General features: G+C 39.7%; 1 protein-coding gene across 2 annotated transcripts in view; it reads left to right on the forward strand.

The window, feature by feature from the left end:
* chrna11 (cholinergic receptor, nicotinic, alpha 11) overlaps nucleotides 1-22,320 on the forward strand; it is a 36,918-nt gene extending 14,598 nt beyond the window's left edge. For both annotated transcript variants that reach the window (XM_041808061.1, XM_041808062.1), the window contains 5 exons: nucleotides 1,932-2,099; nucleotides 2,177-2,371; nucleotides 11,990-12,076; nucleotides 16,342-16,451; nucleotides 19,362-22,320. In XM_041808061.1, coding sequence (XP_041663995.1) covers nucleotides 1,932-2,099; nucleotides 2,177-2,371; nucleotides 11,990-12,076; nucleotides 16,342-16,451; nucleotides 19,362-20,096 — 1,295 coding nt within the window. In that variant the 3' untranslated portion in view covers nucleotides 20,097-22,320. The remainder of the gene's footprint in view (nucleotides 1-1,931; nucleotides 2,100-2,176; nucleotides 2,372-11,989; nucleotides 12,077-16,341; nucleotides 16,452-19,361) is intronic.
* The last annotated feature ends 2,565 nt before the right edge of the window (nucleotides 22,321-24,885 follow it).

The following is a 24,885-nucleotide window of genomic DNA, read 5'->3' on the forward strand; positions in this document are numbered from 1 at the left end:
CATCCTGCACTTATCCTGCCATAATCTCCAGTGTTGTTCATTGTTGATGTTTTCTTCTATTGCTAAACTCTCAGGCAGATGAGGGCAGTAAGATGCCAGAATTTTAACCTTCAGTATGATATTGGTGTCCAGCCATTACTAAACACTACTCAGCCTTCTGGAGAGAGTGTACTAGAGTGTACTAGGGTGCTGGAGAGGAGGCTAATTGTCGAACCTAAGGTACAGGAGGAACAATGCGAATTCTGTCCTGGCTGTAGGACAGTGGACCAGCTCTTTACCCCTGCAGAGCTCCTTGAGGGAGCATGGGAGTTTGCACATCCAGTCTACATGTGTTTTATGGATTTGGAGAAGGCTTAAGATCCAGGGCTGCCTCTTATCTCTGATTCTGTTTGTGATTTTCATGGACAGGATCTTAAGGTGCAGCCAGGGGGACAAATGGTTTCGGTTGGCTGACCACAGAATTCATCACTGCTTTTTGCAGGTAATGGTTCTGTTGATCGGGGACTTCTAGCAGGCATGGGGATGGTTTGTAGCTGAGTATGAAGTGGTCAGGATGAGGGTCAGCACCTCCAAGTCTGAGGCCAAGTAAAGGAGCTCAAGTATCTTGGGGTCTTGTTCATGAGTGAGGATAGAATGGATCGCAAGATTGACAAGCAGATTGGTACCACATCGGCAGTATTGCAGACGTTGTACTGTACCATTGAAGAGAGAGCTGGGCTGGAAGGCAAAACTCTAAATGTATTGGTTGATCTTCGTTCCAACCCTCATCTATGTTCATGAGCTCTGGGTAATGACCAAAAGAATAAGATTGCAGGTTCAAGCGGTCCAAATGAGATTCCTCAGGAGGGGGACTGTGCTCAGCCTTGGAGGGTGAGGAGCTTGGACATCCAGATGTATGTCAGAGCAGAACTACTGCTCTGTAGCCTCAAAAGGAGCCAGTTGAGGTGGCATCGGGCATCTGATCAGGATTCCTCCTAGTCGCCTCCCTGTGGAGGTCTTCCAGGTGCGGCCAACTGGGAGGAGACTCTTTGGCAGACCTAGGACTCTCTGGAGAGATTATGTATCTTATCTGGCCTCAGAATCCCCCAGGACGAACTGGAAAATGGTGCTGGGGAGAGATGGTTCGGTGGACTTGCTTGGCCCTCTGCCACCGAGACCGAGAGAGGAAGAAAATGGATGGATGGATGATGTTGGTAAAAATAAAACAGTACTGATACCTGTTTAGACACCACACCAACACCCTGTGCATCCAATATTCACTATTTCATTGTTTTTAATGTAGAAACGGTGCAAGAGCTTGCTCGCAATTTTTGTGGACTCTCCCTCTTTAAGGTGTGTCTTATGACATAGACTTTTTTATGGCTTGGTAAAATAATGTGTCGTTTCAAAACATCTGGTTTCACAAGGTATAAAGGAATTGAAAATTTGGACAGTCTTGTGGCAGAAAGAGTCTATTCCCTGTAGAAAAGGCAAAGTAAAACCAGTGAAAAACAACACTTCTGCTGCCAGGTTTTTAAAACCACATTTCTTTGATGGAAGTTTGTTTCTAATCTAGTATAATTCTTCGGTCTCCAAACTCAATTTGAAAAACAGAAACCACTCTGTAGACTTGCATAGTGTTCATAAAACCCCACCTCAGTGTTGAGTCTTTTTAGGAGTATAGTGATGTATCAGAATCGTAAAATATTGAATCAAGAACTCAGAGTGTAGAGCTGCACATATACGAACTGAATGAGAGATTCTGTCTGACAGACAGCTTAATATTCAGCGCAGGATTTCTGCACATCACAAGTAGTCCTCTGATACATCCTTCCTCTGTCACCTCTGCACGGAGAGCTGAGGGTCAGTGTTGTCATTTAGTCAATTGATTATGGAGCTTTGACTCTCAGCCTCTTTGTTCCTTTGTGTTCCTTTGTCCCTCTCTCTGTCAGGAATCTTTATGAGCACATGTAACGTGGATGTGCGCTGGTTCCCCTTTGACATCCAGAGGTGTGAACTGAAGTTTGGCTCCTGGACGTACGACGGCTGGCTGCTGGATCTCCAGATGAGCGACGCAGACATCTCAGGCTACATGCCTAATGGAGAGTGGGACCTGATAGGTAGGTATGTTAGAAACATCCAGACCAGCCAGTCACAGAGCAGCTGAGCTGATTTCTCTCTACTCCTGTTCTTGTAGGAGTGCCAGGCACCAGAAGTGAGATGTTCTATGATTGCTGTAAAGAGCCGTACCCTGATGTAACGTTTGTTGTGACAATACGGAGGAGGACGCTCTACTACGCTCTGAACCTGCTCATCCCCTGCGTGCTGCTGTCTTCTATGACTCTGCTCATCTTTGTGCTGCCAGCTGACTCTGGGGAGAAGATCTCACTGGGTGAGTGCTTTTAAAAGAGTAATGATGAAGGAAATGTCAAGACAAAAGGTTCTTGCAAGGAAGGAAATGATGCAAAAGGCTGTTGTAATGGGGGAAATGACGCAGAAAATGGTGAAAGAGGGCTTGTGTTGGTCTTGCATCATTGTGTTGTCTCAAGTAGTTTCTAGTTTTCTAATGTAATGTACTGTAGACTGTCATGGAGCCTCTGAATCTTTGTGGTTATAGGGTTTCTAAAACTTCGCATTCAACCATAAAAAACAAGATTAACAAACATCCTTATTTACTATTTATGGTATATAAAATACAAGTGACATGACACATGTATCTTTCAATGGTATCGCCTGTCTTCTAGGGGTGGGGATCACTAGTGGCCCCACAATACGATATCATCACGATACCTATGCCACACTTCGATATCATTGCGATTTTAAACATTTTGCAATACATAGAGTATTGCGATACCATGTTTTCTCTGTCATTTTTTCAACTGTTTAGCTGATTTAGCATTAGCCTTGCCTTCATTTTTTCATATTACTGCAGTATTTTATTTTCATGCGGCACTCCTTGCAAACTCCATGTGTCATGTTCATGTTGTTCATGCCCTGCTTGCATTCCTAATGTCCTTTCCCTGGTACTGCCATGTTGGTTGTACTAACTTTCTCCTGCTGTATGACCGTCACCTCTGCCGACCTTACTGGACAAAAGGCGCAACAGCGTCATATAGTGGACAGGAAAGCATCTGATGCTATTTATCCAGTATCATAGACTTCAGGTCATATTAGCAATTAATCTGAAAAAAAAAAAAAAAACGATACTTGGCGGAAGACACGATACAATATATCGCCACACAAAATATAGCGATAGAATTCTGTATCGTTTTTTTCCCTCACCCCTATTGTCTTCACTGATCTACATGGGGCAGTAACTCTACTAGCAATGCTGAAATGTGCCAAAAAAATTAGGACAGAAAGGACTGGTAGCCAGTTTATACCAAGTGGCAACCTCTGGTGTTGAAATATGAAAAACTTAATGTAAGCATATCTCCAGTCACTAGTATTTTTATTTGAAGCTTATCTTCTCCACTCTGGTATCATCCAGTCAGCATGTGCTAGCAGATCTCTTTTGAGTTATATGTCCTTTGAGAGTTACCATAGCTGTTGCAAAACAGTTGTTGTTTCTTTAATGTGGCTCACTGTGCTAATGAAACCACAGCAATGGCTGGAGGGGTTATAGACTACCTCTTTGTACCATTTCTTATTTTCTTATTGATTATTATTTATTAACAAGTATATTCAGATAGACAAACCAATAAAGTTTGAGTAAACTTTTTGCTTAATCAGAAGCTTAAAACAGCGTGTTCACAGCGTGCAAGAAAACTTTAATACTCATATCTATCGCTCATATATTGCTGCTTATAGCACCCAGCTTCGTTATTGCTCCTTCATAATAAAAGGCATCTCATCAACATGATAAGTGGGGATGTAAATGACAAAGAATCTGTCAGAAATAGAAACTGAACTCAACAAACAAAGCAGAGAGAGGGAGATTCACTGTTTACAGTTACAGTAAATCATTCTTGATTTCAGGCAAGTTATTGATGAACACACCTTCAGCAGCAAATCACACCATTTGACTAATGACTTAATTCCAACCCTGACATGAGGATAGTTAGTGAGCTAAACAACAGACTGCATGAAGATAAAGTACTCAGTGCTGCTTTATTGTTGAAGGAATATGTCTAAGGGGCCCTAAGTGCATCTCTGAGTCCCTCATTTGGCCCTGTCCATAAAAACCTGAAAGTGGTGAAAAACTCTCTGTCTTAATCTATAATTCAGTCACACATAGCTCTCAGTCTTCTCATATTTACAGGAACTTTATTCCAACATATATTGAGTGTTTCTGATTTTTACAGAGACTTTCAGCTATTGTGAGAAAACAAAGCAACACACCTCGTCTCTTTGCTGATCGTGTCTTGGCAAAGTGTTCTCAAACATAATTTCCTTAAACTGCCACAAGTAAAAATTTCTCTGAATTAATTCTGTATAAAAATTAATTAGAGCTCTTTGGTCTACAGGCCTTTACTTTTTTTGTGTACCGACCATGTGGCAGTGGTTACAACATCAAATTCTGTGGTAATAATTAATTTTTGTCCAGATGGTTTCTTTGTTTTTGTAGCTCATGCATAGGCATCAGGATTAATTTCAGCCTGTTTAATATCCAGGTAAGAACTCATCTGAGGAGTTTAAAGGGAACAAAACCATTCTTTCTGCCAAGCTGTAAACATGTTTTCTGCTGCACAGTTCAGAATTTTAATGTAGCAGTCTTTGGGATTGAAGCTTTAAAGAAACGGCAGTAAAGTCTGGCAGCTTTTGTTGGATATAAATGTTTTTCACAGTTTCCGAATAGGGCTGGAGTTCAGCATTCAGGCTCTGGCCTTTTCACCTCAGCTCTGTTTCACTTTCACGTTTTTAGGAACTAATGAAACACATGTTGACCCCTGAGCCAGAGCCTGTAGATGAATGCTGGGTGGTGCTGGGGTACAGAAGCAGAGCAGCAGTGACATTGACTGAGAAGAGGAAGAGATGGGGAAATTTTTCAGCTCAAACAGACTGCAAAATTGGGAAGCTGCATTCGAGGATGATTGTGGCGAATGAGAAATGTCAGGTGTGTGTTGGTGTGAAGCCAGGATTAACTGCCTGAACTCGCTTGCAGTTGATGCTTATTTTATTTATTTATTTATTTATTTATTTATTTTAGGTTTCTTGTGTTGGCTCCACTGCTCAGCTCAGACACCAACCTTAAAAGTTTTAAAGCTCTGGAATAGCTGAGAAGTTTTTAACTTGTTATGGAACGGACTGAACCGACTGTTACTGTCTTTTTATGACCTGTAAAATCAAACAAGACCATCGGCAAAAAGACGGATTATTTCACATAATTAGTTTAATGCTTGGAAACGCTGCTGTGGGGTAGGTGACACAGTAGACAAGTGACAGCCTGCTGCCTTGACAGTATTTTAACATTTTTAACTGCAAAGATACACAAACAGTGATGCATCAGTATAAAGAAAGTGGGATGAGATTTGTTTTAAAAAGTCTGTATTTATGCTGGATACACACTAGATAAGGGCTTTTCAAATGGAGTCCACCTACTCTGAAAGAACATAATGTATTCTGCCTACCCCCATCACCACCCACCAACACAGAAAACTAGGGTTTCCAAAAAACAACAAAAACACGACTTGTTTCAACATCCAACTTTCACAGGCTGTAGTTAAGTGGTGTCAGTGATAAATGTATTGCTAATTTTGCCTTATTATTATTCTCACCTGATTTAGTGAGAATAATGAGTTGGCATTCATACTGTTGATGCAGCGTTGCACTGTGGAAAAGATTATCTGCAGATCTCCACCTTCAACTTTGCCCTGGTCTTGCTTTTATCAATGCAGAAAACACACATTCACACTGGTCACCTCAGATTTTCCAATTTTAAATTTTCTGTTGCTTCTTTCCTTTGACCACATTCTTTTAGCTTCATGTCAAAATCCTCTCGTGGCTAAGTTACCAAACTTGGCTGCTTTGTTTCAATATGACATTACAGTTTATACAGCCTCATGCTGTTAGCCAGCGCCTCTGACACTCTGGCTGTTGTGTGTGCGTTCAGAGTTTTATAAGATGAAAATTTGTTTTTAAATTGTCCTTATGTCTGTGGTTGCCCACATTTTGAAAATGGTTCAAGTTTTGAAAATTATCTGGTGTGTAACAAGCCTAAGCAAATTGCTTTTTCTGGTTATTGATTATTCTCACTCAGCAAAGCCCTCTTGCCTTTCACAGGCAAGACCTACCTCATACTATGAAAACCACTGCACTATAAGATTTTCTAAATCTAAACTGATATCAATGACATGGTAGGTCACATTAGGACAGTTTCAAAAAGTCTGGAATATTTTATGTTTGTATAATGCATGTTTCTGCTGAGTGATAGGATGGATGGATGAAAAAAGAGAGAGATCATAAATAGAATAGTAATCACAACATATAAATTTGATTCTTCTTTAGCAAAACCAACTAAATCTGTCCTTTTTTTACTTTTACAAGCTTATGCACATACTGCAGGATAAAAAATACTTTAACGATGAACTCACTAATTAGAATTTTTTGTAACGGGGTGAAAAGGCCTGGAAAAGAGATGCTGTTGAGCTTGACCTTGGGTTCAGAGCAACACGTGTGTCAACATGTCGAGCTTGACTCTGCCTTTGACCTCCAGTTGTGGCACATTGGGCCCCATAATGAATCCCTACCGCCCCACGTGCCTAAAACTTCTGCACATGACTGTATGAACAGGATAAGATCAGCAAAGAATTACGTTACTGTCTTGTTGACATGCGGCGCCACTGTCAACACAAACCAAAAGTTCCTCAGTGGTGTGCATCATAGGAACAACGAGTTTTCATTTTGAGAGATATACCTCAATGACCAGCCCGAAATCTACACTGAAACCATAGCTGCCTGTCCATGAACATGGACACCTCACATCCCCACCTTAGATGCAGTCATGCTCTCATGTGTAAATGTACAAGTAGCATGACTGCCAAAGTCTAAACTTTCATCCCCAAAAAGATAAGCGGGACAACAGAGGAGTGTCACTGAAGACGAAAAAAAGTGGCATGAAAAAGGAAAAAGGGAGAAGGTGCAGAGCTGAGAGAGAGGAGAGGGATTACAGGATGAAATAGAAAGAAGATAAATGCGAGGAGGAGGAGCAGAGACAGATGGGTTTGGGAGGAAGAGTGTAGTGAAAAGGAAGCTCAGACAGAAGAAGAATTCAGGCGGGATGAGGGAGGACGGCAGGAAAGAGAGAGGGAGGATGGATGAGGAGGAAAAAGGTGGGAGACAATCAAATCAAACTATAATAGGCTGGAAAGAAAAGAGGGAAGCCGTGCCGCCAGAGAACAGCAGCAGCTGCGAATACATTTTAATATCTGTTTCAGGCTGTGTACAGATTGAGATGTTCTTCTCATCAGGAGAGAAGAGACTTGGGAAGAAATGGACCACAGAGATGAAATGTGGATTCATTGAGTTTCTCATTGAAGAAAAAGTTTCTGACAACTTTAGTAGAAAAAAAAATTCTGCCATATTTTTAACAGAAATGCAGAAACAAAGAAACAACTTTTTTTTTTGCTTTTTATGATTTTAAATGATCTTTATTTTCATGTAATACTTTTAAGATGCTTTCACACCTAGCCTGTAAATGCCCCCATGTGAGCGCAGGCCAAACATGATGTAACCATCATGCAACAGTATAACAAACTGGTGCCTGATTTGGACCAGACCAACCAAACTAGACGTGGAAAAATGTGTACCATTTAGGAATTACAGTCATTTTATTCAGAGTGCCTCCATTATCATGAGCTCATATATGGAGAGTGAACTGACAGGTGTGGGACTGTTCCCCATTACTTCAGGACAAATGTTGTACACAAAAGGTTTGGAGATTATTTCAAGCATTGAATTTGCATTTGGTCACTTTTGGACAGGAGCTTTAAATATAAGGTCCAAGGAGATATCAATGTGAGTGAAAGATGTCATAAAACAACTGAAAAGAAGAACTAAATAAATCAGAGAGATAGAACAAACTTTAGGGGTGGCTAAATCAACAATTTGTTAAATTCTTATGGAGAAAGAATGAGCTGACAGGCTCAGTAACATCAGAAGGCCTGGATTAACACAGAAGACAACCAAAGTAGAGAATCCTTTTCCTTGGTGAAGAAAATCCTCCTCACAACATCTAGACAAGTGAAAAACACTCTGGAGGCAGATGGTGTATCATTGTCAAAATCTACAATCACAGTGGAAGTAAACCACATCATTTGTCAGACATGATGAAGGTGGTGTTATGGCATGGCCGTGGAAGGAGTGTTAAAGTCTGTACTCTCTGCCAGGGGTGGAAAGTAGCTTAACACATTTGCTCAAATTACTGCAATTGAGTAGTTCTTTGGGTTTTTTTTGAGTACATTTTGAAATCAGTACTTTTACTGCACCTAATTAAATGGTCTTCAGTGTTGGAATAATTTGAAAGTGTTGATCCAACTGTCTTAGTTCAACTCTGCAAAGAGTCAATTAATCTAGGCACCTCCAACTGTGATTTCAAATCTAGTGGATGTGTGGGCAGAGTTTCCCATCATGCTCTTGGGCAGGGTGTTTAGATGTGTTTGGATGTTGCCTAATGTGCATTAATTTCTGCTGGAGTTCTTTTGCTCATGTTTCTGCTGGATTGTTTTTTTTTTATGAGGGACACAGTTGCACCATGAGTGAAGTTATCCACTGAGTTTGGGTTCTTGCATATTCTTCTTCAGTATGAATTATATTGCTGTAAAATGTACTCTCTGCTTTGTTCTTGCCAGAAGGGACCCACCTCACCACAGAGTTGCAAGAGTTACCGCAGCTCTGTCATACTAAACAATATGTAAGACTTTTAGAATTGTGGCAGGTGGCCTAGTGGCTTGAGGCGCGCCCCATTAACGTGGTCAGCCCAGGTTCGAATCTGGCCTGCGGCACTTTCCCCAGCTATCTCATCCCTGTTTCCTTTTCTATCCACTGTCCTCTGCTGTCAATAAATGCATAAAAAGCCCAAAAATAAATCTAAAATGTGTAGATTATCTTTGTGTAGTAGTGACCAATATTGACACTTTTAAAGCATTGAATTCAACTTCATACAAGTTTAATCAACACTTGAGAATTTTAGCTGTGTATTTTACTATTATAGAGGTGTGGTTTTACCTAAACAACCTGGTTGGAGATCTATTCTCTTGTTGTTCTTGCCATTAGGGAAAGATCATATTTGACTGTACACCTCTTCAGTAAGATGGTAATCTGATCTCAACCCCATAGAGCAAATCTCTCTGCCAATGAAGGCAAAACTGGACGCAAAACACCGACAAACAAGCAGCAAATGAGTACAGAAAAAAGACTTGCAAAAAGTAGCTTTAGGGATTTATCTTTACTCAGAATTTGTAAAAAAAAAAAAGTACTGTAAAATTCACAACTAATACAAAAACAAATACTTATGAGCTCCTGATAATGGAGGTATTCTGAATAAAATGGCTTGAATTGCCAAATGAAAAATTCCATATTTTTGTGAAACCCCTAAAATTAAAGGCAAAAGTCGACACTTCAGTCAGAAAAATACTTTCAGACCTAACTGAACATCACTCAACAGAAGTCTTTGGCATGCTGGATAAAAAGGCTGTTATGGTAGCATGCAGTCAGTCAATATGACTGACACCTACAGTACCCCTACCAGCTGTTTTAAACACTGAAAAAAATCTATGAAATATACTTTATGAATCTAACTATTCTTCTTGCTGATGATCTCAATTACTTTTGTATCTTATAAAGAACCAACAGCATTGATTTCTTTCTCCTCACAGCAAAACAAGCTAAAAAAACCCTTTTTTGTACAACTAAGAGTCTTACATGAAAGTAAAGCCCATCTGCAAACATACAGAGCAAAACAGTGTTATTGAAATGCTGCGTCTAGTTTCCACAATGCAGGAAAAATAATTGTCCTAAACCTTTTTTTCTTCCATTAGTTATTCAATAAATCTGCATTTCATCTCTAGCTGCTGTCCAACTGTATTTTAAAGAGAAACCAATACATACTGATTCAAAAGACAAAGACATGTACTTCTTCGTCCATGGTGGTCACCAAAATCAACACAAACTCAAAGATCTTCACAGGTGCTTTAAACACTTTAAAGATAAAGATAAATCAAGAGAATAGCCAGCACTTTATCCCCCATTCTCCTTAAAAAATCAATATTTTCAGCTCTTTTGTGACATCTCATTATTTAATTGCCTCCGTAATGGTGGGATATCTCACAAAACACCACTGAAAACTTGTGATCAATGCGTTTTTGACTCATTGTCTAAGTGGGAAGGAGGGGACTGTGAGGAAAGCAGCGACAGCTTTGTCAACTCATATCCTTAACCTCAAACACAGGATGCATTACGCAGCATTTCTCAACAGAAAAAATGCAAAGCCTTACACACATGGCCAATTAACCTATTGATGTAATTAAGGCTAGTGAATTGATTTTGGGGAGAGAGCTTACACACTGCCTTCCAGGAAAATACTCTGTCACTCCCTCTGATGGAGGAGACGCGGGGACAAAGGGGGCCAGGCTCTCAGGGTTAGAGGAGACTGCTTTTTAACAGAATAAGGTTCAATTCTGAGAACAAAGACAGCGTAAAAGAGGAGTTTTTAATTTTCTTAATATCCTTCAAGGGTGTTCATAATTTATCTCCAGACCTGAGAGTTTTAATTGAATGCTCCAGAGTTATGCCAGCAAAGCACTCCTTAAATTCTGTCTGCATGGAGGTGGATAAATGAAGATGGAGATGGGTTTCAGAGGAGGTGTGTGTGTGTGTGTGTATCTGCAATGGCTCTTTGCTGTGCAGAAGCGCTTTCTGCTGTAGGGTTAAGGAATGTCAAGATGTAATTCACTGTATGAGCATTAGCTGGTCATTTACCTAAATTGAACCTGAGTGAAGCCATTTATCAAAAACAAAAACACACTAATAGTTTCTGAAAAGGAGAGTGCCGCTACTCAGACAGGGACTGAAGTGAACCCAGACCAGGGATGTCAAATACCAGAATTATTAACGCACAGTATGGAAATACCGTTAATTATGGACTCTCAATAAGACAAACATTATCTGGATGATAAAAATGTCAGCAGATATTAGCAACAAGCTTTGCATATCTTGATTGGGGGAATTTTCTGCCATTCTTCTTTGCTAAGCCTCTCAAGCTCACTCAGGTTAGACGGGGACCGTCGGGGGACAGACATCTTTAGGTCTCTCCTGATAGGGTTTAAGTCAGGACTCTGGCTGGGCCACTCCAGGACATTCACAGAGTTGTCCCAAAGCTCAGGGGTGCTCAGAGTCATTGTCATATTGGAAGGTGATCCTTCAGCCTAGTCTGAGATCCTGAGCCCTGCAGAACAGGTTTTCATTAAGAATATTTCTGGGTTTTTTTTCTCCATTTAGCCTATCCTCAATCCTGACGCAGTCCCCAGTCCCTGCTGTTCAAAAGCACCCCCACAGTATGATGCTGCCACCACCATGCTTCACTGTTGGGATGGTACTGGGCAGGTGATGAGCAGTGCCTGGTTTCCCCCAGACATGACAATTAGAAGTGGGGCCTAACAGTTCAATTTTGGTTTCATCAGTGAAGAGATTCTTGTTTCTTACAGTCTGAGAGTCCTTGGGGTGCTTTTGAGCAAACTCCAAACAGGCTTTCATGTGTTTTGCTCTGAGGAGAGGCTTCAAGCCTCCTCTACCATGAAGCCTGAGATTGGTGGAGGGCTGGAGTGCTGGTTGTCCTTCTGGAACTTTGTCTGATCTTCACATGGGATCTCTGGAGCTCAGTCAGACTGGGAAAATTCTTCACATTGTAAACTGTCATCATATGAACCATAATCAAGCAAACTTGATCCCTGCTTCAATACTGCAGCAACAAAAAGTCCTGGACACCCAGTACGAGACAATTTCTGTTGATTACCTGATATGATGTCGTTTCAAGATGTAGTTGTAATACCTTTGTTTCTATGTCTCTCTGCAGGTATCACCGTGCTGCTGTCTCTCACTGTGTTCATGTTGCTGGTTGCAGAAATTATGCCTGCCACATCAGACTCAGTCCCTCTCATAGGTAGGTGTGGATATCATTATTTAGCTGTTTCCATGGTTCTTAATGAGCAGGTTGCACAACTGGGCTAATGGCAGTCACTTAAATTGTATCTCTAAAACATCTTTTAATAATAGCCAATATGAAATCATTATGTTTCCCTTGTTCCCATGGTTTCCATTTGGTGGTGAAAATCATTACTGGTCTCCTGTGTTATAACTTTCAGTGTTATTTACTTCTGTTGAGCCAAGTAGAGAGCTTCTGTGGCTTAAATTAAGTCAGATTTATTTATTAATCACTGAGGGAGGAAAGAGCACTGAGCTGAATGCTAATATCTTTATGAAAACATGCTCATATAACATCTCAGGCAGCTGGTATTTAAAAAGTATGGTGTTATTCTGGTTTACTGTCCAGGTTTGGTTTGTACGCTGGAAACAGAACAGTTGAGGCTGATATGGATGTTGATAATTTTTTGTGAGAACCAAAAATAATTGAGCGAGTAATTAAGTGATGTCAAGTTGGCAAAGCATGTGAATATTTTCTGTGGCTCTTTGATAACAGGGATAAGTCATTCCTAAGAAATGGGTTGTCTGTATCTGTTGCCAAAATGTCCCTGCCAGGTCTGTAACCACCACCTTTGTTGCAAGAAAGTCCAGTGCGAAATACCCAGAAGTACATAAAAAACTGAATTAAAAAAAAAAAAGGACGAAGAAAAACACATCTGTTCCACTTTGGGATTTTTTTTCCCTGGGACCCAGCGTGATATGAGACAAAAAAGTTTTCCTCTGAAAAGTTTCTTGGCTCTACTGAAGGAGGGACAGGAACCATTAGGAGAAATAGTGGGGGATGACATGCTCCAAACATTGGCAGGATTGGTAATCAAACCTGCGACCACTGCGACTGTCTGTAGCCTCTGTTCATGGGGCACCCACTATACCGAACAAAACCAACACAAAGATATTTTGAGATCAGGATGAGCGGTTATTTTAACCCTTATACATCAACACTTTTGATTTGACCATAAATCCACATTTTCATGAATTCAACACCATGGAAAATGCCTCAGCAATATTCCAACATAAACCAAAACTATTGAAAATATTAGTATATAACACAGTTAGTGCTATGATTCTATATAAAGTTCTCTTCTGCTTAGGTCTGTCCAGTAAATAAATGACTGTTGGCTCTTTTAAAACTGTCTATAGCAATTATAACTGAACATGTATAAATACTGAATAAAAATATTTGTAATTAAGGGATTCAGATGGCCTGGTATGGTGATCGTCAACTGGCGGCCCAGGGGCCACATTAGGCCCTCCACATTTTCCCGTCTATCCCCCAGAACATTTTTAAATTCATCAAATGTGCAGAGGAAAAAATCAGTTCAGGTAATTCAGGTCTTCTTTATTTTTTAAACTCCCTAAAATTAAAACAAGTCTCAAAAAATTGAGAATGAAACAGTTTCATCTGAAATTACTTAATATTTCATCCATTTTCAGAAATCCACCTGTCAGCCGTTTCCAGTAAATATGATGCCTGTTAAACACACACTTGTCTGTCCATTCTTAATTGAAGTTGCTAAAGTTGCTGTGGAAACCTTTGGCTTCAACCATTTTGGGAGTGTATTTTTTATGCTGCTTGGGGTTTTCGCCAGTCACTTCACAGCATATTAGTATCTAAGCCAGTGATGGACATCATGGAAGCCCCAGAAATATTCAGTTAAAATATCTTAATCACCCCCTTGTGGCTGGCTGCGGTATAGGGACTGATCACATTCAAAGGCGAGAAATGACATACACGTGAAAAAAATGTTTAAACAAAAATATGTTGATCAGACCAATTTTTCTTACATTTGGCCCTCAAAGTGCCCTTTAAAAAAGCTGGCCTTTGTATAAGTGTAGTTGATGACCCCTAGGCTACTGGTTAGGTCACGCCCCATGATCATTCCCAACCTTTTCAACCATGTTTCCAGCTCTATTCACTGTCCTAAAATGAATGTAAAAAAAATTATACAGCAACAAAATGCAAGGACTGCTTTGATATTCGATCTAGGGCCCTCAGCATTAATACATCATTGTGATTAATTAAAATCCATGATTAGCTTATTAAATTTTTGTAAGCACAATTAATCACATGCTTTGTAGTCTCTCTCAACACATAAGCCATTGCAATCTCTCCCTGCAGCCCAGTGATATAAAATAAGTTCTTCCCTGTGTCTAAATGTCTTATTTTATTTAAAAAAAAAAATCACAGACAGCTCAGCGGACAAGTCAGAATTCATCTGCACCTTGTGTTATCAAAAAACTCACTTTCTCTGTTCCTATTATTTCCTGTTCAAACCATAACGAGTTCTTTTAACCATGGTTAAGTTTATGTCACTAAACGTTTATGTAAAATGTCACTTTTTGTATTAAATTTGATACATTAGGTATTCCTGGCAACTGATAATACACCAGAGGACATTTTTTAAATAATTTATCAGATTGTATGCAAAAGGTTTGGTCATGTTTATGATAATTAGATATGATAATTTGCTTTATACAGTTAAATTCAAAATATTTGATTTTTAAAATGAGACTTCAAGGGGAGCCTTACTGAAACTCTAAGATTAATCTTGATTCAAAAATTACTTATTTGACAGCCCTAAATACAAGATATTTGTTCTATTGACATTTGCCTCTTCTAAGTACTGTAGGTCTCAACAGTATAACTTCTGGCCTGTAACCACCGTTTTTGTTTGCTAGTCTTAATATGGCTTATTATATCAGTATTTTCACAGTTGGCATCTTAAATAGTCTTTAGTGTGTGCTAAATGCAGAATATTCATCACCTGGTACTTCACAAAGGACACCACTTCTTCTGTATTGCTTTAGAAAACATCGACATCCTTTTCATCATGACAGCTAGCCAACTTGACATTACACAGCAGGTACTGTCAATATAAAAAACTAGGCTCACTGTACAACATGCTGAGATTGCACAGGTACGGACAAATCAGTTTCAAACTTTGACTCTGGAGTATTGGTGATGATTTTCTGTTGGCTAAACAGGAAGGCCTTTATACATACAAATTGGTGTTGCAAGCATCCATGCAGGGGCATTGTTGTGGCATAGTTGTGAGTTTCAGAACTCCAGACATGGAGCTTGAAAACAGGACGGTCCTGGTTAAATTGGGATGTATAGTCTATTTCAGAGACAAAAACCTAAGCTTGCAAACAAGACAGAAAAGAATAAAAGAATAAGAAAAGAAGCTCTAAGATTAAAGCCCCCTCAAAATGTCTTTATTCCCACCACTGCAGGAATGACTGTACTCTGACCTCACAGTAGAAGATGAAAGGTTTTTACAGTTATAACTCTTCATCCTTAGGGGCATGGATGTCTGTACCACATTTCATAGCCATACTCTGTCTGATTAAATTTAAAATAGCACAGATGTCCACTCTTGGCGGGTCTGCAGAAGAAGTCAAAGGGTATGGATGGATAGACATTTGCATGCTTCAACTGTGGATCAAGAACATTTGAAAAAAAAAAATGTATGCAGTCCATGCATTATTGAGATGTCAAAGTCTGAGAAAAGGAGTTCCCCCCTTAGATAGAAGCAGAGAGCTCAGCTTGACAAAATGCCTTGGTGTATAACAGACATTTTTGTGGTTTGCACAGGATATCAATAATAATTTGGATTGATAGAAACTTCACACAATAAAGACAGAAACCACACAAGAACAATGCATCACTATTCTGTGGCAGAAATAAAAGATTTGAAAACCTCAGAGGAGGCTCATTTATTTTAGCCATCTGTTTGCCTTACATCTTAATTGGCTAAATTGATTGTGGGCGTACTGCCGGAAATTATGTTTATTGAGCTTAAATTTGCAGCCAAAGGCAGATGTGTGGCCATCTTTCCCAAACAGCACAAATCATAGTTATGAATATTACAAAATAAAATAGTGGAGTCATAATCACCAGAGCTCTGCCTTCAGCATTTTTAGTACAAATATCTCCCTTGATGCAGTTTTTTGATCCATTCAAGAACTTGAAAAACACAATGATGTGACTAGCAGGCAGAACTGTGGCAATTGTGGATCCTAGATTCCTGGGGTTGCTCACATTTATTGGCCTTTTTTTCAGAAGACCTTCTTGCTGAAATGAAACCATTTCCCACATGTTCAAAGGACACTGTGAATCACATAAAAGCATTTGATAACCTTGCAGAAAATAGAGCAAAGTGGTTGGAAATTGCAAGGCTTCAAAATGATATATAACACTGCTCTGTTCTTTTCTCCACCCAGGTCAGTACTTTGCCAGTATAATGATCATCGTTGGGATGTCAGTCATCGCCACAGTCATCGTTCTGCAGTATCATCACCATGATCCAAACGGAGGAAACATGCCTAAATGGGTGAGGCTTATCTCCAGCTCTTCATCACAGCCTCCACTGCATTATCGACACATACATCATGCTTTCAAGCTTGTTATGTCCTGTAAACGGCTGGTCGCCCCAATTCAGATATGATCTATTGCTTTTATAAATCTCTATTTCAGCATTAGATACACCCCTCTGCTCTGCCGTTTCTACTCATATTTCATCCATCTGTTACACTACCTGTGCTCCTGCATGTCACTCTCCTTTCTCCCTTCATTCTCTGACTTCCTTGGCTATGACTCATGCGGCGGTGCCAGTCTGCCTGAGTGTTCGTCAGATGCCTCAGTGCAGACTTCAACAGGAGAGTGTTTCAAAGAGTTCTGAATATGTGGGCGGTTTCGATTTGACTCCCTCGTCTCATTTCTTTGCCTTCTGCTTCATGCTAAAAATGCATCAGGAGCTTTTTTAGAAAAGTTTTGCTTTAAAGTGAATGTATGAAATAGTAAAATGTGAAGAAAGGGTTTAAAATAATATCATGAAATATATAAATGTGCGCAATTGGTTTAGAGAATAACGTACCACTGTTAGGCCTACAGGAAAGAGGAAAAATACTTAGTGGGAGAAAAGATTGTTCAATAAAAGGGTAATTGTATGATGAGGAGTGATAAATTATAGAATTATAGAAGAATAAAAGAGTACATGATTAAGGATAAGCAATGTTACTGTACACTTAATTTAGAATATGTTACAGAACTTGGTGCTGGACTCATTAAGGTTTTATCAGAGGGGGTTTTTATAGTAGTTTCAGTACTTGAGTATTCAGAAAACCTTATAAACTATAATTAATCATAGTTACTGTAAATGACAAATACATTACAGACAGACCTGCTAGTGGCTTCTTATGCTGTTTGGGGTGTGCTGCTTTTCAGTATTTCAAAACCCACTTCTGTATGAAATAACAAGAGATGATAATTAAAGAAAGTGTTATTAAAAGTATAAAATGAATGAAAACATCAACATGGAGTTCTGTAGCATAACCAGGACTGTGCAAACTTTATTCAGCCATTGGCATCAGCTCCTCCATGGACCAAACCATGCTACTCTGAGACAAAATAGTCAACACTAAGCCTGTCATACCTGTGACTTTATCAACATCCATTTCCCTATATACTCTATACGGACAAAAGTTACATTACATCAACAGGGCCTGTAAAGAGACTGTATCTAAATACATGTACTTTGATAGGGAGTTGCCCCTCGCTTTTGCAGATATAACACCCTTGACCCTTCCTGGAAGGCTTTCCTCAAAATTGTGGAGTGTTTCTGTAGGAATTTGTGGCCATTCATACTAAAGAGCATTTATAAGGTCACATGCTGTTGTTGAACGAGAAGGTCTGGCTTTCAATCTCTGTTCCAGTTCATTCCAAAGGTGCTTGATGGGGTTTAAGTCAGGGCTCTGTGTGGACCAGTCAGGTTCTTTCATGGATGTATTTTACATGATGAGGGTGAAAAGCTGTTCAAAGTTGCATTCCTGGTCAACTGCTGCAAGAGATGCAAGAATACATTAGAAGTAGCTTGCAGCACTTACTACTTTAAGTGCTACTTTAACAGCTGTTTTCTCTTATTATGTGAAATTCATCCATGAAATAAAAACTGTGATTTACCGTTTCTCAATACACCTTATAAAAAAAAACAAAACTGGGGGAAGTTGTGAACATAGGTCCTCAGCATCTCTGCACAACCTGGAGATGTCAGTGGTGCCACAAGATGTGTGTGTGTGTGTTTGTGTGGGGGGGGGGTCAGATCCATGGGGGAACCTGGGTGATAGAATATGCAGCTGATGGCAGAGGAAAAACTAACAGAAATATGACTGTTATGATAATATATGATATGCTTTATTCAATTGAATATAGGCTGACAAGGATTTGCATATCACTATGCTGTTTTAGTTCCCATTTTACAGTGTCCCAACTTTTTTGAATCAGGGTTTGTTGTACAAAGAAGTTTTTCTTTCTTCAGACTTTTAAATCAATCAATGACAAGAATTGTCAGTTCTTCATTTATCAATGGATGTATAAAGAGTTTGGCAGCAGAACAGCACAGATGCTCTATATATTGATACATTACAAGGACACTCTGTTGATGAATGGCCTCTTGATACACTCAATGGCCAATTAACACAATAATTGATGAGGTTCAGATAAGTGCATCGAACCAGCACAGATCATAATTACAGCTACAGACAAACACAACATCACCAGCAGCAACAACAAGCGCTGTTACCTGGCCAGTTAACAAACACTCAGTGGAGACTAATTGAGCGGTCATCTGGACATTAGCTCCTCATTAAATACCAGACACCCATCTGGATGCTGTTTGGCCAGTATGCCCTTTCTAGGGACATGCAGGGAGTTTTTTATGAAGTGGAATTGGAGACAAGGGAAGTATAGAGCAGAAGAAAACAAGATTTGAATTTGTAAACAGCAGCAAATCTTCTCTTTATCTTAATGCTGCAGTTAACTGAAGCATTATTGCATGCTCATTACCGTCGAGAGACAGTAATCTTGGAGTCAATCTCAGTGACTCCACTGTTTCCATCGTAGGCTGTCTTTTTAAGGGTTCTCTCTGCTGGAAATTCATTTAAAGTTAAAAAATATACTTCCACTGCCTCAGGTGCTTAACTTAAGCATCCCTGAGGATCTCATACTTCTACTTTCACAAGAGGAGCTGAATATTGAAGGAAAATGAGTCAAGGTTGAAAACACCATCAACATCAATCTGACAATGAAATGAGGCTTTTGAATTTAACTACCATCATGTGAAGGTCAAGATATGTGGGTTGCTGTTTGTGCCTTCTTAAAAGCTCCATTTCGTCTTGGTATGCTTTTATTTTTCCTATATTTACAACTTTGATTGTACATTTTTCCTCCCTTGTTCTCTTTGCAGGTGCAGCTTGTCTTGCTACAATGGGTGGCCTGGTTTCTGCGCATGAAGCGACCTGGAGAGAACGACGATCCAGAAAGACCCCCATGTGCCCCACACTTGCGGCGCTGCTCCTCAGGCTCACAGAGTGGCAGCATCCCGAACCCTCCAGACCCAACTCTCCATCCGCTGCACCCACAGAACCTTGCTCCACTCCAGACAGGCCCCCTCCACGCCGGGCACCCTGTTCTTCACACCCAGTCGAGCGCCAACAACAATGGAAACCTTCTTTACATGGGCTTCCAGAGCATGGACGACCCTAGCATTCTCTCTGAGTCTCTGCAGAGGAATAATCTTTCCGCGGGGCCTCCACGAGTAGCAGGAAGCCCGCCACCTCATCTCCCGTCGCAGTTCTGCAGCTCTCCGCCGCCTCCTACACCCAATATGGATACTGTAGGCTGCCCCAGCACTGTCTCCAGTGGTGGGGGCTTTGGAGGTGGAGCTGGAGGGCTCGGAGGCTGTTCGTCTGCTGGAGGAGACCCCCAGCTGCAGGCGATCCTGGAGGAGGTGCGGTACATGGCGGACCGTTTCCGGGAGCAGGACGAGTCTGAAAGCATGGCAGACCAGTGGAAATTTGCAGGCGCTGTAATCGACCGCCTGTGTCTTGTGGCGTTCAGCGTCTTCAACATCATATGCACCATCTCCATCCTCATGTCAGCTCCTAACTTTGTGGAGGCTATTTCAAAGGACTTTGTTTGAAAGGAAAAAAAAAGGAAGGAAAAGTGAAGGAAAGTATGATGGGAAGTAAATATTGGATGAAGGATGGAACGGGCCCAGATCCAAGGAAACACAATTTCCAGTGGACTGTTGGCGCTGTGATTTGTGATCACGAGAGAACTGGGAAATGGGGAAAAAAGGGGGGTTTACTTTGCAATACATTCTGTTTTGTAACTGAAATAAAAGGAGAAAACAGATGAGGAAGGGGATGCAGAGTGAACTTGGAATGAGATTAAAGGGGGCAGTGTGCTTTATCAGATTTTTGACAAGGTGGAAGGGATTTATGTGGTTATTTCAGAGACTTCCCCTTCAAATTAGGAGAAAGATGAGTCAGAAAGAGAAAAAGAAAGAAGATCCTAAAGCAAAGGAGAGATTGAGAGAGTAAGAAAGAAAAGGAGACAGGCATTAGAAAGTGCTAGATAAATAAGACAGACATTTGGCTGTTTTATTTTCTCAAGCAGGGAAGACAGTCCTTAACTCCCACATGTCGAGAAAAGACCGCATCGTTTAAAGTGATGTAAAGAGGAGAGCTTGGGTTGAGGAGAGAGAGAGACTTTTACAAGGACAGACTGCAAAGAGCAGTTGTGAGGGACTGACATTTTATCCCTCTTGACATGGGTAATGATAGGCGAAGGGATGTTGGAATATTCAAAAAGCAGACTGAAGATCAGGAATGCTGCAGCAGAGAGGAAAAGAAGAGGTTCTCATCAATCATTCAATCACATTCATCTAATGACCGTCAAATTGAAAGACCTTGGATAATCTTTAAGACTAATCAGCTTTTAAAAGATGAAGTCTCTCTCTGCTCACACACCACTTTAAATTTCCAAGGCCTTATCTCTTTGAAATGATTGCCAATCTGCAACAATCAGCAGAGATCAAAAGCTGCACAGCAGCGGGCACAGTGTGCTGTGCTTATCTCGACAGGAAACTGAATTAACCGGCCATCAACGACGGAATGGCCAGTAGCTGCCACAGAGTGGAGGCTTGAACCAATAATTACTCATTGAGCAGTTACCTAACTGTATCCGGCAGGTCCTGATAGACTGACAGATCTCACTGGAGTTCATACTAAAGGTTTAAACACTGAAAAACATGAGAGGCATAAAAAGGGAGAAAACCATTAAAAATCCCCAAATCTGTTCTTTGTTCTTACGAGTGATTTCACATTCATCTAAATGTACCATGAGTCTTAAATAGAGCTGTTTGCTATGTGTTTGACTTGGAGTTGTTAAAGTGGTAATTCCAAAGGTTTGAATTTAAGACCTGACCTTCAGCCCGAGTGCATCTTACAAATGGATACCATAAAATAAAGAGGGTCTTAAATTAGTCTGGGTTTGGTTGAATTGAGCCGTTTTATCTACTTTTAGTCAGTCAGGCAACCATGAATAACTTTCTTGTGTTTCTGCTGCCATTATAAATGCCAGTAAGTTTAAATTTTAAACTTTCTGAAGGATGGCTGTTTGATTTTAACAAACTGTGTAATGTATCAACAGTTACTGGTCAACACTGAGGGCAGATCTTTTTTATACTTGCCAAGGCTGTGCCCACAGCCCTGGCATGTATAAGACCCCCCCCCCCCAAATCCTCCTGCCCTAAAAAGGCCCCGCTGCAAGTCATCATATTCACAAGGTGGAAATTGTTAATTTCAAGCTCTTAAATGGTAGCTTGATCACATTAATGTGTTACAGCTTTGCAAAGTGTGTATACTGTGAAGAAAAACTGAAAAGCTATCTCTTCAATTCTTCTTGAATAATCGATTAATCAATAAGACCATAAAACAGAATCTGTGGAGATATCGGGCTAAAATCAAGTCCAAACAGCATATTTGATTTCCTTCAGATATCATCAGACATTAGTGACAGTTATCATCCTCCTTGAAGGATGCTAACAAGGAAAGTTTGGCGCTAATGCTTGTCTTTTAAACTAGCTTGAAAGTAAAACTTCACATTGTAAGCTTATCAGCACAGCTTAAAAGGCTATGTTACATCCAGTCAATTCTTAGCTCATGTTATATTATGGTGTACTGAGTGGAGTCTGGCAGACATACGTCTCTTATGGCCACTCTCACAGACCGTTCATCTGAGACACCCTATATCTCAGAAAGGAGGTGTCGTAATTTGCCAGTTCAACGTACTGCCAGTTATGGATTTTTTTTTAATTCAACTTTACTCATAAACAAAGTCTGGTAGTGACATTCATGAAATAACCACATGACAAACATTACAGACTAAGCAACATTTCATAAATAAAACAGGATAAAGGTCAGAGGTCTAACCTGGTATTAAATTAGGTATAGATCTGTTTTAGAAGCAGTTACACAGATGTTGGCAAGCTTCAGCTTTGTTAGCTTTAACTAAAGCTAGCATAGCTACGCTACGTAATTAACATTACTGTATAAGTCAATGTAGCTATGTTAGCTTTTGCTAATGTAGGTAAAGCTAACATAGCTACATAGCTAACGTATCTACATAGCTTAAATTCCTGGTTTGCAAGTTTAGCTTTAACTACATTCACTTCATAGCTCCATTATCTATAGCTTTAGCAAATGTAGCTAAAGCTAACTTATCTACATAAAGAATGTAGATACACAGCTTACATAGCTCCTTTTCTGAGCTTAGCTTTAGCTATGTTAGCTCCATTATCGATGTAGCTTATGCAGCTAATAGCGCTACGTAAGCTACACTCACTGCGTTAGAATGTGTTCATGGAGGACACGTTATTTTCCTAAAGGCAGACTGATTACGCAGTTTTTAAGTCATTTTGTAATCAGTTATTGCAGGTCAGGCTTTTAACATTTTATCTTGTAGTATCCTAAGCCTTACCTTAACCCTTATCCTAACCATGATTGGAAGTGTAATCCGTTTTTATTTTTAGTTTATACAGTGTCTTTTACGAATGGTCTGTGAGAGCAGCTGTCAGAAATGTACTGTCTACAGTCTTGAAAACTTCCTGGCTAAGTAACACTAGCGAGGATGTCGCTAGCTAACATTGTTTAAGCTATTCACTGATGTTATGATGTTGTGCTGTTTTTTTCCAGGTCACATAAATTAAAATACCTGACAACAGTTACGGCAGTTTCAAGACGTCCTCATGAAGGACTAAAAAAATGATATATCAGGGATTTACAACACAGCTGCTAATTGTTAGCTAGTTATGACAACAGCTAATGCTGAAATTCAACCTCTTCTTGGGTAAAGTAAACTATCAAAGAGGTTAACATTGTTTAAGCTATTAAATTACATCATTCCTAAAGGGTAGTGTTGCACTATCAGGCAGGTGTAGTTAATCTAAATCTCTTTGTTGTTAAGTTTTGTCTAGAAAGTGGATGGATGCTCACATTAGCTTTTGATTAATAGTTGCTATTAAATTTACCGTGGCATGGAATATGGCTAGGAGATTTCCCTCCAGATCTTCACTGTTCATTGTCAGTCTACTAGCTGATCAATCAAGGAATGGTTATATGATATAAAGTTGTCAGATTTTTTATTTTTTGGACTGATTGCCAGTATCAGCATTTGAGCTTCATTTCCAAGCCTGATGTAAGGCTAAAAGTTCCGCTATATAAATAGGGTCAAAGGCCTGATTTCTCTCTTGATTCTCAGTAACTGTACATGAAATAACATTGCAGGAAAAGGGCAACATTTAACAGATGAAAATGTTGACGCTTCCTTTATAAAATGTCACTAATTACCTAGAAATTTTGCTTCATATGTGTCTCAAATCTCAGTTACTGCTCTATAGGGTCAGTTTCTATCATAAAAGAATATAGCACTAAAGACAAGAGAAGTGATTCTGAACCCAGCCTATGTTTTTCTTTTTTTTCATTGGAGATGAGTCATTCAAAGCAAGCTAATTCTAAGCAAAAGAAATCCAGCAGCAAATGCACCTTTACTATTCTTCTCTGTATTATTGCTGGATGCTTTGCTGATTGGTACATAGAGTCAAACTCTTTTCACAATCAGGTAAAATATGGTTACAACTTTGGGACTTAACTGGGGGTACATAAAAGAATGATCAGGGAAGGGGACTGTCCTTTCAGTGGGATTTTTCTGTATTTGGAGAACAGTGAAAGTACATGTGTTCTTTTTTGGTATTAAGACACAAAACTGTTTAGAAATTGGTCATCTTTAGAGTGTTTCCCTTTATTCAAATGGCTCATATCTGTGAATCTAGCACATTATGGTAACTATTCAACCATACATCCAACCTGTCAGCAGAGACATGAAAAAGGTTTTCCCCCTGTTTGCCTGACTGTACTGGGAAATACAGCCTTAAACCTAAGCAGTAATTCATAAGATAAGGCTGGATTTAATCTATATTTTCACAATGTCGGTAAATCCCATGAAAAAAGCAAAACCCACAAGATTAAGTCTGTTTCTCAGTGCTTTTCTACACTGTGTGGCACACAGCCTAATGCTCATTCGTTCCCAACAAAGACATAATCCTCCTAATTAGGCTGGAAATGTATGTTTAATTAAAAGGAAAACAGCGATGGATTGCATTAGGCATTCTGTTTTTTTTTTTAAATGGGTCAAATATGAGAAATAATTGCATTCTTTGCATTTTAATAAGTATATTTGGTGCTTTGATAAGTTCATTTGGCAGCAGAATGATGTGCATGGACAGACTGAAGTAAACTACAGTGGTACTTTTACAGTTTTAGAGAAATGTGCATCCTTCTTTAAATTTGTTTGAAAAACTGTGATGGTTTAGGCACCAGCATTATCTGCCTTACATGCATTTGAGCCTGATTAATTTTTCCTTATCC

The sequence above is a fragment of the Cheilinus undulatus genome, linkage group 16 (genome assembly GCF_018320785.1).
Source record: "Cheilinus undulatus linkage group 16, ASM1832078v1, whole genome shotgun sequence".
NCBI lineage: Eukaryota > Metazoa > Chordata > Actinopteri > Labriformes > Labridae > Cheilinus > Cheilinus undulatus.